The sequence below is a fragment of the Grampus griseus genome (assembly GCF_964374135.1).
Source record: "Grampus griseus genome assembly, chromosome: 11".
NCBI lineage: Eukaryota > Metazoa > Chordata > Mammalia > Artiodactyla > Delphinidae > Grampus > Grampus griseus.
Window position 1 is genome coordinate 41,817,978 of NC_139005.1, and position 13,615 is coordinate 41,831,592.

The window sequence follows — 13,615 nt, forward strand, 5'->3', positions numbered from 1 at the left end:
TCGTAGAACATTCGATGCGGGGGATGGGGGTCGGTGCCGTTAAGATCACGCTGCGCTGCGGGGAGCGCAGGACAGAGCAGAAGTCGCGTGTCCGGCTCGGCCTCCTCCGCGCCGCGCTCTGCACCCACGGGTGAGGTTGGCCGAGGCGCGAACCCCTCCCACCCCTTTAACTGGGACACTCCCCTTTAAGGCGGGCGCCCGCGCGCACCCGGCCCCGCCCTTCGGGGGCGCGCGCGGCGGCCGCGGCGCCGGCTCCGCCGGGAGTGCACGTGCCGGCGCCGGGCGGAGAAGAGGGAGGCGGGAGCCGGGCCGCGGGAGGAGGGGAGGCGCCGGGGGCGCGCGCGCGCGCGCTGGGCGCTGCTGGGCTGCGGCGGCGGCGGCGGCGGCGGCGGCGGCGGCGGCCGTGGTGGTTACTATGGCGGAGTCGGCCGGAGCCTCCTCCTTCTTCCTCCTTGTTGTTCTCCTGCTGGCCGGCAGCGGCGGGTCCGGGCCGCGGGGGATCCAGGGTGAGTCCCGGGGCGGGGGCCAGGATGGAGAGGGCCGGGCGAGGGCGAGGCCTCGCGCAGCGGCCCCTGGCTACAGCGCGCCCCCTCCCCACGCACTCAATATGGCCGGGCGGGGGGCGCGGGGGAGTCGCGGTGACCCCCAGTCGGCTTTCCCCGACCCCCGAGGCGCGGCCGTCCAGCCGGGACCGAGCTCACACCGGGCCCCTGGGGACCCGATCCCTCTTCCCGGCGAAACTGGATTCGGGGAGCTCTCGGGGGTCGCGCTCCCAGCACCCCCATGTTCCATAGAGGGGAGTGCGGGCTTCCTTCCCCAATATTTGGAGGTCCACGTTTCTGCCCCTCAGCATGTCCAGGGGCGGTGGTCTTCATTCCCTCTCTCCAGATGCTCCTTGGGGGGCGCCTTTTCTCCCGCCAATATTGTGGGGCTCGGGCGATGGGGTCTTTGCCTCTCCGAGGTATCCTCATGTTGAGGGTCCTTGCGCACCTCAGATGAAAGGGGAAGGGGTCTCAAACCTTTCCTTGAGCTCCTGCGCTCGGGGTGCCTCTTCCCCTTCTTATCCTTCCTCTCTAATGTTCTGGGAAAGCGAGTCACATTTCCCCTTCGCGCAGTCCCTTGAGTTCAGTGGGGCCAGCCCCCCCACCCCTCCAATACACATGCCCCGCGGAAGCTCTGTGGAGGCAATGGGACCAACAGGGCCCTAAACGTTTTGGGAGCTTGGCTTTGGAATCTCTCGAACCCTAGGAAACCTAGTTCCAGAACAGTTAATCTGCATCTAGGTGTATTTGCTTTTCACCTCGCCTCTCCCACCCTACCCCAGGGGGCCCATTCACTTCGTCACTTTGTGGATGCCTTTCAGGTGACATCCTAGAACCTGCCTCCCACCCCCAAGATCATTTAAAGACCCCAGCAGTGGAGCGCCTCCCGGCCCTTGGGCAGGATTTATTTACCTTCCAGCACAGCCCCTTCCCTACACACTCCCCCACCTCACACACCCCTTACCTTCCAAACCCCACAGGCTTCTGCTCCCGGGTAGCACCCGCACCCTTCCCGCTGCAGAGGTAGCCCCTTTCTGTGGGACACTCAGCTGGGTGTCTTGTTTGTGAGGCTTGGGGGGCTTGAGGAGAGCAGATGAAACCCTAAAATATTTAACTTAAGGGTGTCGTCTCAAATGCGTGTTGGCATTGGGGTAGCAGATGAAGGTTATGCTTGGCAGTTATATTGAACTGATTATTGACGCACAGATAGATCTGGGAGAGCTGATCCAGGTCTGTATCGGCTCCCGATGTACAAAGCCTGCTGCTTTGACTTCTCAGCAGCCCCTAACCTTCCAGCAGTGGGAGATCAAATGTATGTCCTGTGGCTCTCTTCTCTCCACTAAAAAGAATGGTTCTTAGGTGGGTTCTGGCTTCCTTCGTAAACCAGACAATCAACAAAAGACCTCATCCCACTTTGGAGTCTCAAAAACAAGTTCATTACCTCCAGCCTTGATATTTGTTCCCAGTGGTGCAGCCTGTGCAGTGGGGTCTTTGTTCACAGGCTAATGCTTCTGCTAAGGCGCCTCATGCGTGTTCCTGGGTCTTCGCCGCTCTGTGGCATAGGTAATGTGTCGTGGGGTCTGATAGACATGGTGAAGGTGTATGTACACAGTCTGACATTGGTGGTAAATTAATGGTTTTCATGAATGTTGTTTACTGGGCCTTATTATGGGCCATGTTCTTGGAGTGTGTAACACGACGTTATTTCTCTAGTAGGGTAGTAAGTAAGGAGACTCAGCCTTCAGGTTTGTTATTTTACATGTGATGAATAAATCTTTAAATTCCTTCCATAGGAATTTTTATCCTGTTCCTAATATATCCAAGATTTTTAACAGCCGTGTCCCTGTTGGTTGGTGTAGTGTCTGGTGGGATATTTCTTGTTGTGAGCCTTGAATGTTTAATTGATAATACAGCTGGTTCTGAATGGGGCAGAGTTCATTTTCTGTAACCTTCCTGAAATGGATGTTGTTGGCGTGAGGATGGGTGGGCATAATAGGAAGTTGCTTTCTTTTTTTGGTAAATTGGAAATAAGGTTGTGTGTCCAGCAAGCATTCTCGAAGGCCTTTAAATTTGGCCAGACACTACAGTTTTTTCCGGGACACATCTAGTTGCCAATAGTGCATGCTACAGAGACCACTGTTGCAAAAGGCTTCAAGTAAGACATCAGTTCTGGGAAAATAGAGGCTGTGGGATAACAAGAAGTTGATTGCTGTCCTCCCCTGCACTTCCTCTGTTGTGATCCTCGAGGCGGGCTGGAGGAATGGCAGAACCAGCCAGCCCTGATGCCTGGTACTTGGACAGGACATGAGGGCAGCAAGGGGTCGGTGTCTGCGTTAAGTAGTGAACTAATGTCGACTTAGTAAAAGGCCAGTGATAAGAAGCATGAGTTCCAGGTTATAAACAGCATCATTTGATAGGTGGGCTATGTTTTAAGGCCTGCCTTGGAATTTTCACATTAGTACTTGAAAACGTAAAATTGAATTAGTAGCAGGAGAGCGTGATATTTATTTCTTAAGACAAAAGCAACAAGGGAGACATTTGAGGTTCTGATAGGAATATTTTTAATTTCTGTGAGTAAACTAAAAATTTAATTTCAGGCCAAGTCTTGTAATTTTGTTGAGTGGACATGAATTCGAACTACGGTGAAAGTGAACTCTCATAGAGAAAAAGAGAATCTCAGATTAGTTTTGTTAAGAGCTCCGGGAACAGATGTGATTAAAACAATAAAATGGCTACTCTGGTTAAAGGTTAGAGCCAGATGGAGGGAGGAGGCTGGTTTCCAGCCCCTGAACTTTGCTCCCTTACAGGTTGTCCTTGAATGAGGCACTTAACCTTTCTGTGACTGCCTCAGTTTTGCCTCTGTAAAGTAAGGAACTAGTCTGTGCCGCTCTTATTGGGACATTTGCGAGACTGACTTACTGATAGCCAGTTGGCTGGGAGGTATTTTTAGACACAGTTTCTGACTTCAGAGACCAGGCAATGTTGGGTTACTTTTTATCTTATGGGGCAGAGTAATTCTTGGGATTGATAGAAGCATCATATGTCACAGTGTGGTTAATTTCTTCTTCTTTGTGCATTTCTGTGGACCCGTTTCAGATTTCCTCAAGTTAATTTCTGTCTCTTGACAGGCCCTTACATCTTAGGCCGGGCAGCATACCTTTGCTAATCAAAGGCAGTCTGGAGGGAGTGACCTGCTTTAGGCTTTATTGGTTTGGCAACGTTTTAATTCTTACGCAACTCCGGGTATGTTTATGGCACTATGTAAATGTTACATAAGAACATGGAGGCTGAGAGGTGGCCAGAATGGTGCCTGTGAACACAGGAAGGTTAGACTGAGGACTTCATCTGAAAGGACCTTGGGAATCTGCAGTCAGTACAGGAAGAAGCTGCGCTTCATTTTTGTCTAAAAACCTTTTTAGATGATTGTGTCTTTCAGGTGGACTACTGTGTTATAAATAGGTGTATTCTCCACCGGTGAGCTAATTGTAACCTTGCTACCAGAATATGAATCAGGAGGTGATGATGAGGCGCTGCCTCTTCCAGCATGGCCTGCTGAAGCTGCTTGTTGCATTTCGGAGCACGAGTTGAATTGCCTCGCAGTCTGTTCTCATAATAACTCAGGAGTGCGGGGTGTTGAGGTGGAATGGAATTCTCAGTCCACGGTGCTTGAGATCTTCTTTATTTTTGAAGGTTAAATTAGAATACTGGAGTGGCTCTTTTGTTTTAATTTTGAAATCCTTATTGTTTACTGTTCAGTTTTTGCTCAGAGCAGCCGTGAACATTAATTCTGGAATCCCGCCTCTTTGTCTCGAGTTCTTGTGCTATTTGTCTGTTACAGTAGGGTTGATGTAAGAGGGTCTTACCTCATTTTCCTCTCTGTATTCACAAGAAGAAAATCCTGGAGTCCTTTTGCTCATCAGTTCCCCCCGATGCTGGAAGTGCTGCGGGCCTCCGGAGCCCATCAGTTCCGCCTGGCCTAGGAGTGTCCAAACCTTTGAAGGGAATCGGCTCCGGAGCCGCCAGTCCCCGGCAGTCTCGGCTACGTTTCTGTCACTCTGCAGGGGCGGCATCACGGCCAGGTTCGAGTCCAGCTCTCGGGTTTTGCTCTCCTCAGCTTCTCTCACACGTGGTTCAACCTGCGGCTGGGCCTGGAGGCAGCGTCTCTGCTCTTGCCTGTTCTCTCTGCTTTGCTGGCTTTTCCGTCGCGGATAAATACCGTTCCAGAGTGTAGCTTTCTTCTTCCTCTGTAGGTCTCGGGAGCTTGGTGTAGCTGTGCAGCTGCCACCCCCAGCAGTCGTACCTGCCCACGGGTGTCTGAGACAGCGCCACTTCAGGCAGCTCTGGTGTTCTTTTCGGGTTTTCTTCTCTCTCCACTTAGTCTGAAGCCTGCATTTGTCTCGCTAAATATTTTGAATTTAACACAATGAAAGTAACTGCCTTTCCCTTTAAAGAATCAATCCCCCTAATATTTACACAATTACATACAGGAGGTTTCTTTATTCATTCGGTTGGGTATGTGCCTGGAATGGTTCTTGGCATGAGGAGGTAACAGGGAACAAGGTGGACAAGAATCCCGAACTCTCATGGAACTGACTATTGCAGTGGCTCAGACCGAAAATAAATGAGTAAACACAGTTATCAGTCATGAGGGCTGTGAAGGAAATAAAGCAGGATGGTGTGCTGGAGTGCGCGGGGGGCTGCCACGTCACATCCCTGTCCGCTTCACTGTTTCATCTGTAAAATGGGGCTAATCCAGTCAGGTCGTGTTATTTGCCGTAACTGTGTTCTGTGAGGCCCACTTGAACACAGGATTCGCAAATATTGGACCACTGCTCCTGGGGGAGACACAGGGTTAGTTCCATGCAGCTGCTGGTCACACGTTTTCATCAGCTGATTGGTACATAACCTTGTGTTGTTCGTGTTTCTGTTTAAAGACACCTCATTTAATTTACATTGTTGACTCAATAACATTGAACTCAGGGCCAAGAGCACTGTAATGCGTGCCTGAATGAAGCTTAGTCAGTATATGTATTTTCTTTCTCGTAAGGCACGTCACTGTCTTCTCGAGCTTCAGAACGCTAAGCTACTGCTCTTGGGGGCTGTTTTAAACAGTGAAATCACCAAGAAAAAACACAAAAAGCCTGGCACTGAACATACCATGAGAAGGACACATGTTAACAGCATGAGCTGAAACAAGAAGCCAGAGCATTGCCTTGTTCAGCCTCAGTGGGAACGTGTGCATTGGGTGACTCAAAGTTTTCACCACTCTGCGCATGTCTGCAAATGACCATGAAAGCACTGAGAGTATTGATTTGGGGGTTCTAAATAAATTTTAGCAAGTGGGCAGATTCACAGATACGAATCCATGAATAACGAGAATCAACTGTATCTTGTTAAAAGCCATACAATGATTGTGGCAGAGAGAAAATTATATCATGTGGAATTCCCAGGATTCCTGAATGGTTTCACTGAACCAAAAGTTTAATGTATACAGTTAGGAGTCCCGTTTCCAGCCTGTGAATAAACTAAACATGTATATATATACGTATATCGAATACTGCTACGGTGATCTAAGGGTTCCTTTAACCCTTGAGCACCTACCGTATACCTGGCACTGCTGTAGGTGCAGGGATACAACAGTAAACAAAAGGAGACAAATGCTTTCATTGGTGAAGTGTACCTTCTGGCTGGTGAAATGGACAATAAAGAAATAAAATACAAGGTGATTCTGTCTACCACAGTCCCCCCGCTGCTCTCCTCTCCTCAAGTTTCCTAGCCTTAGGTATATACACACCTTTTCCCAGTTACTCAGTCACGCATGAATGCAGGTGGTACAGTTGACCCTTGAGCAACGTGGGTGTGAACTGCATGGGTCTACCTATACTTGGATTTCTTTCAGTAAATACAGACTGGAGTACTGTACGGTCCAAGGCTGGTTGAATCCGTGGGTGCGGAACCACAGATCCAGAGGGATGATTGTTATGTTATACTTGGGTTTTTGACTCCATGGTGGTCAGTGCCCCTAACCCCTGAGTTGTTCAAGGGTCAACTGTGTTGTGACGGGATTAAATCAGTGCGCCTCCAGATAGGCAGGCTGTCGTGGTGGGCCTGACCTAATCAAGCTAGCCCTTTGAAAGCAGAGCATTTTCTCAGCTGATTGCAGAAGAGGAAGGCAGAGATGCTCCAGCTGGCTTGGAAGAAAGTAAACATCCATGTATGAACTGCCCATGGGAGCCACGTGAGCAGGAACTGCAGGCTGACTTCAGGAGCTGAGTGGTCCCTGGCCATCAGCGAGGAGGGAAACGGGGGCTTCAGTCCTTCTTCCACAGGGCATTAGAGTTCGGCAGCAACGAGTGAGTTTGAGAGAGGTCCCAGCCCCAGATGAGAATGCAGGCCCAGCTGACATCAGTCATGCTGTGCCTGGACTTCTGACCTACAGAAACTGTGAAATAGTAAATAGGTGTTGTTTTTAAAAATGTGTGTGTGGTGAATCAGATGGTGATGTGAGGAGAAGGAAGACAGGAGAGGGAAACAACAGGACTCTCCCAAGACAGGCTTGAGGCGCCTTGAGACCTGGTACCCTGTCACCCCATGGATGGACCTTGCATGTGGAAAGAAGTCCTTTGACCACCTGTGGCTTTCACCTACTGCCTGTTACCTTTTCCTAGATACCTGTGAGTGTTTGGAGGAGAGAGGAGATTGTGAGTGCTTTGGAGATAAACTTTTTAGATGGTTTTGATGTTTTGAGTTGAGGAATCTGTGAATTGAAGGATATTTTTTTTAAATAAGTATTTGTGTTGAACCTGCCTTACCCCAAATCTCTGCATATTGTCTTGGTGTATGTTTGTAGACATTACATTCTACGCTTGTAGTAGATAAGCTTGAATCACATTCAGTCAACGTTCATTCCTAATAGGCAGGGCCAAGCTTAATGTTGAGAGGAATACTGAGGAACGACTCTGTCCTTGCCATTGAGACGTTTACACACAAATTGACTTCTGCTTGTTAGAAGAACCATAAAACCACAAAGAGCTCTGACCCTTCTCATTCACTAGGATGACAGTAGTGATAAAAGCCTCTGATCTCCTGAATGTTTACCATCTACTCAAGTGTTACACGGAGCCTTTGTGCTACATCGCGTACTCTGTACAACTATTCTCTGAGGCACTCTCATCCCCATTTTACGGATGAGAAAACTGGGACATAGAGAGGTTAAGCAGTGGGCCTGAAGTCTGTCTGACTCCAAAGCACGTGCTCTGAATCCTGTACTCTACTAGGCACTGTAATGACTGTTAAGGTAGCTTTCTAACCAGTCCCTGCCTCCTGTCTCTCCCTTGTCATCCTTCCTACCACTGGATCTAACTTTGGCAAGTGCACCTTCTGTGTCACTTTTATGTGGCCTCCAGGATCAACTCCAGACCCCTTAGCCTGGCATCACAGTCCACGCAGTCTGGCCTAGTCTCCCTTACTGCCCTTGTCTCTGACTGGAACCATGGCATTGTTGTCACATCTGTTTACTTTGGACCTAACATGCCTTGTGCTTTTCTTGGTCTTGGCCTTCTCTTCTTAGCCTAGTCCAAATCCAGCCATCCTCCAATGTGGGACCCACTTTGTCTTCCTCCTATCCCCCAGCCAGTGACTCCATCCTCTCTGCTTTTCTCTTTCATCCATATCAGTGGTATAGAGGTTCACACTGGTTTATAGCTTTCTGCTTCTCCTACTCTCGCTTCTCTACCCCATAAAAATTGATGCTAGGAGCTACCTTATTTTTCTTTATATGTCTTCGTCCTATCACAGAGCCTTGTGTATTTTAAGTACTTAATAATTTAATTGAATTCATTCATCTCTTTTCCATCCTCTCAGCAAAATCCTAGGTAAATAATTCTAGTTCTGTCCTGCTGTAATTTTATTGTCTCCTGTATGTACAGTTTTTATCCCAGTCTCTCAGAATGCTGCAAACACTTGTGAGTTACTTGGAACATCCTAATCACACTTCCTACCTCACCTCTTGCATCTCTGTTTATTCTCCTCTGTTTATTCTACCACCTGCCCATTTTATTCCAGCCAGATGAACTGGATCTCAGCCTCTTTAGTTTTATTCTCCGTCCTGGCTGATTTTGTTTTCTCCTTCATTGTCCCAGTTGCCTGAAACAGTCATTCCTATCCCTCTTCTCCCTCAAAACTGTGGTGTACCCTGTGGCCTCTCCACACATCCATAGTATAGTAAGTAGGTCAGGAAGCAAAGAGGACTGCCACTGATAAGTACCCTCCCCTGCTCTGACGGGCCACGAGCGTGTCTGCTTAAGTACAGCAAAGAAAGAAAACAGAATGGTTGTACCTGTCAATATAAACGTGTCAGTAAAGGAGAAATACCAGGTTACTAGTAGGCAGCCTGAATGTGACAGCCGAGTCTGGACATTTAGGTCCCAGGAACACCGGACGTGCTCTGTCATAGTGATGCCACTCCTTCCAGCTTTACCTTGACGCTCTCCTGGGCAGCAGGTGGGCCCTTGCTAGGTGTTCAGGCATTTACAGTCAGCCATAAGTTAAGTCGCAGTGACAGGTCTCCTTAGCATAAACATCAAACGTCTTTTTTGAGTGAGAACAAAGCTTTCATTCTCTAGACCTGAGGCTTAAGGGTGACTTGTTTAAACAGCTCTCTGGGGTTGGGTTTGTCTCCAAGTAGAATGTCAGAAAGGCAGTTTGTAGAATAGATATAGTGTGGAGCTGGCTTTTCAAACACCTTTCTCTTATGCAAAACCCACTCTGAGACCTTTTCCCAGATTGAAATTAAACACCAAGCTTATCAAATGTCTTATTGTTAAATCTGTGCGTTTTTCCCCCTCGTCATACAAATAGCTTCCTTTATTAAGTCAGTTACATTTTTTTCATAAGTGCTTTTTACCAGTATACTTTTTGGATGTTTTCGATACCACCAACTACACATGTAAAATTTGACTTTATCATGGCTCTTGGGTGCTTAAGAGTTTTTGTTTTGTTTTATTTTAGTGTAGTTTTACAATCTAATTCTGATGATTGTGAAGGCTGGAAATGCAACTTGATTCTTTGTTAGCAATAGCATCTGATTGCTGTATTTTAATGCAGCAGGACTTTTCTGCCTGGTACTGTGTCAGTTCTGCAGCCTCACCCGCTGTCTTCTCCCCAACCCCCCACCCCCTGGAGAAACAAACATTACCTCTACTTTGTGATAGTTTAGTGCCAGACACCTCCATTTTTAAACCCGATTCAAGATTTTCATAAACATTTTGGCAGTTGTCTAAATCAGTAGTTACTGAACAACTTTTTTCTTTCTTTTTTTTAAAAAATTTATTTATTTTTATATTTAGCTGCATTGGGTCTTCGTTGCTGCACGCGGGCTTTCTCTTTGCAACGAACGGGGGCTACTCTTCGTTGTGGTGTGCGGGCTTCTCATCGCGGTGGCTTCTCTTGTTGCGGAGCACGGGCTCTAGGCTCGCGGGCTTCAGTAGTTGTGGCTCGCGGGCTCTAGAACACAGGCTCAGTAGTTGTGGAGCATGGGCTTCGTTGCTCCGCAGCATGTGGGAACTTCCCGGACCAGGGCTTGAACCCGTGTCCCCTGCATTGGCAGGCGGATTCTTAAGCACTGCGCCACCAGGGAAGCCCTTTCTTTTTTCTTTCTGTCTTCTTAAAGCAGTAAAACTCTTTCAAAAATGAAAATGTAGACAGGTATATAAAACGGATAAAAGCATGTCCACTCTGGCAGAGCCCCTTCCCTCTCAGACTGCTAGGCTGAGATCTGTTGAATGAGACTTATTAATCATGGCGCTATTTGCTGATCACTGTGCTGGATACCAGTGAGAAAATGAAGCAGAGAAGGACACTGGTTCCCTCCTTTAGGAGTTTACAGGTTCCTGGGACTTGGGAAGGACACTGTACCTCCATTGTTTTTGGTATGCTCGTGTTAGGTTTTTGTTGTTATTGTTTTGTAATTGAGATTATATTATACATACTGTCTTACAGAGATTTATGGTATTTTAAAAATTGCGGTAGAACACATATAACCATTTTTAACCATTTTAAAGTGTATAATTCAGTGGTGTTAAGTACCTTCATAATGGTACACAGACCATCACCACTCTCTAGTTCCAGAACTTTTTCTTTACCCTGAAGGAAACCCAGTAACCCATTAAGCCAGCATTCCCCATCTTCTCCCCCAAGCCCCTAACAACCACTAATAATGCTTTCTGGATATTTAATATAAATGGGCCCATACAGTATGTGGCTTCTTTCAATTAACATAATGTTTCAGAGTTCATCCACAGTGTAGTGAATATCAGTAGTTTATTCCCCTTTATAGCTGGGTAATACTCCATCATATGAATATACCACATTTTGTTTATCCTTTCTATGTTTGGTGGACATTGGGGTTTCCACCTTTTGACGGTTGTGAATAGTGCTGTTATGAACATTCGAGTACAAGTTTTCGTTTAAACACTTGTTTTCAATCTTCTGGATATACACCTGGGAGTGGAATTGCTGGGTTACGTGGTAATTCGATGTTTAACTTACCGAGGAACCATCAAACTGCTTTCTATAGTGGCTGGACCGGGTTATGATCCTACTGTCAGTGTATAGGGTCCCAGTTTCCTCTGAGTCTGCACCAACACTTTCTTATGGCCTTCCTAGTGGGTGTGAAGTGGTTTTGATTTACATTTGAATTTGAAATTCATTTGCGTTTGAGATGATGTTGAACATCTTTTCATGTACTTTTTGGTCATTTGTATATCTTTGGAGAAATGTCTGTTCAGGTCCTTTGCCTGTTTTAAAATTATTTTTTGTCGTTGTTGAGGTTTTTTTTAATATAAATTTATTTATTTATTTTTGGCTGCGTTGGGTCTTTGTTGCTGCATGCGGGCTTGCTCTAGTTTTGGCGAGCGGGGGCTACTCTTCCTTGCGGTGCACGAGCTTCTCATTGTGGTGGCTTCTCTTGTTGCGGAGCACAGGCTCTAGGTGCGTGGGCTTCAGTAGTTGTGGCATGAGGGCTCAGTAGTTGTGGCACGAGGGCTCAGTAGTTGTGGCTCGCCGGCTCTAGAGTGCAGGCTCAGTAGTTGTGGTGCACAGGCTTAGTTGCTCTGCCGCATGTGGGATCTTCCTGGACCAGGGCTCAAACCCATGTCCCCTGCATTGGCAGGCAGATTCTTAACCACTGCGCCATGAGGGAAGCCCTGTTGTTTAGTTTTAAGAGTTCTTTACATATTCTGGGTGCAAGACCATTACTAGATACATGATTTGCAAATATTTTCTCCCATTCTGTAAGTTCTCTTTTCTTCACTCTTTTGATATTGTCCTTTGAGACACAAAAATTTTTTAATTTGGTGAAGGCCAATTCATCTATTTTTCTTTTGTTGCTTGCGTTTTGGGTGTGATATCTAGGAGACTGTTGCCAAATCCAAGGTCATGAAGATATACCCCTACTTTCATTTTAAAAGTTTTAGAAGTTTTCGAATATAAGTTTTAGCTCTTATATTTAGGTCTTTGACTTACTTTGAGTTCATTTTTGTATATGGTGTGAAGTAACGGTCCAACTTTATTCTTTTGCATGTGGATTTCTGGTTGTCCAGCACCGTTTGTTGAAGACTAGTCTTGCCACCCCCAAAATGTTGTAGACACTCTTGTGGAAAATCAGTTGATGATAGATGTATAGATTTGTTTCTGGACTCTCAATTCTATTCCATTGATTTATAGTCTGTACTTCGGGGAGTAGCATACTGTTTTGATAACTGTAGCTTTGTAGTAAGTTTTAAATCAGGATGTGTGAGCCCTCCAACTTTGTCCTCTTTCTCTTTTTTTTTCCTCCCAAGATCATCTTGGCTATTCAGGATCACAGAGTTGTGTAGAATTGTGGTCTTTGTTCTATCCCAAGTAAGCTGTAGGGAGTTTGGATAGGGTCCATGGAAGAATAATTAAAATAATCATGGGTTGTAATAGGCTGTTCTTATCAGTTTGGCCTGCCTGATGGATGCTGTCATCTGGTAAGATGAGGGCTCAGAGGCAGCTTATGATCAAGTTGTAAAATCATGAAGAGGAAGGGTGGCACGGGCTATTTGGGCACCACATTTAAGCTCCTGTAGAACTAGAAGGTTGCCCAGTGAAGCTTGGAAGAGGCAGGTTTAGTGTCCCTAAATGGGACCCTGTTCCACGCTAAATTGATGAAACTTACCATCCCCAAGGAGCATATACATAAGCTAAAAATCATAGAAACTGTAGCTTTAAAACATTCGTGGACCTTCATCTACCAGCACAAAGGTGGGTGTTTTGCAGCATGCCTCTTACCTTTTGAGGTCGGTGCCCCCACCCTGCTCCTCCCACATCCTGTCCCCCGGTGATGTGGATTGAGTGGCTGTGAGTTTAGTCCTGGATGGTGGTTCTTGGGAATTTCCAGTGAGCAACAGCCTTACTGTATCCTCCTAGAGTATGCCGTGGGCAGGAGAGAGGGGCCTGCGGTGGGGGTGGCTTTGCTCAGGCCCCGTGTGTTAGTGCCTACATGACATGCAGTGAGACAGAGTCTGCCCAGATCGGGACTTGTCAGCCTTCCTCCAAACACATCCTGTCTCACGAATCAAATTTGCTTTGGCATCCTACCACAGACCGCCTCCTAATCATACTTTGGCACCATGTTCAAATCCTGCCAAAATGTCTTTAGTTCAGGTTTGACTCGCTTGTTAGTAACAAAATGCTGTGCTAGTGAGAATTTCACTCTGACCACTTTTTAATTGCTTTTCTGTAGATTGATTTTGTTACTCTTCTGCCATCGGCTTTCCTAATTGTGTTGTTTCTACTACGTAACTCTTTGGTGATGGAACACTGGGAGTTTTAGGTATGTGTTGTTTATGTACACATGTGTAGTAGGCGGATTTCACTTGATGAGTCACTATGAAACAGATTATAAAGGGCTGTTATCATTAGTCCAGATTTAACTTTTCAAAGAAATCACAGTTAGGTTTGTGATGTAGTGTACTAGTGGAGTTTTAGTAAATTCAGATGTTTTGTAATCTTATTGTCACTTACTTTGTTTCAATGAAAAATGAATATTA

General features: G+C 46.6%; 1 protein-coding gene across 2 annotated transcripts in view; it reads left to right on the plus strand.

The window, feature by feature from the left end:
* The first annotated feature begins 404 nt into the window (after positions 1–404).
* Positions 405–13,615, plus strand: part of ACVR1B (activin A receptor type 1B) — a 34,470-nt gene continuing 21,259 nt past the window's right edge. For both annotated transcript variants that reach the window (XM_082665337.1, XM_082665339.1), the window contains exon 1: positions 405–506. In XM_082665337.1, coding sequence (XP_082521463.1) covers positions 416–506 — 91 coding nt within the window. In that variant the 5' untranslated portion in view covers positions 405–415. The remainder of the gene's footprint in view (positions 507–13,615) is intronic.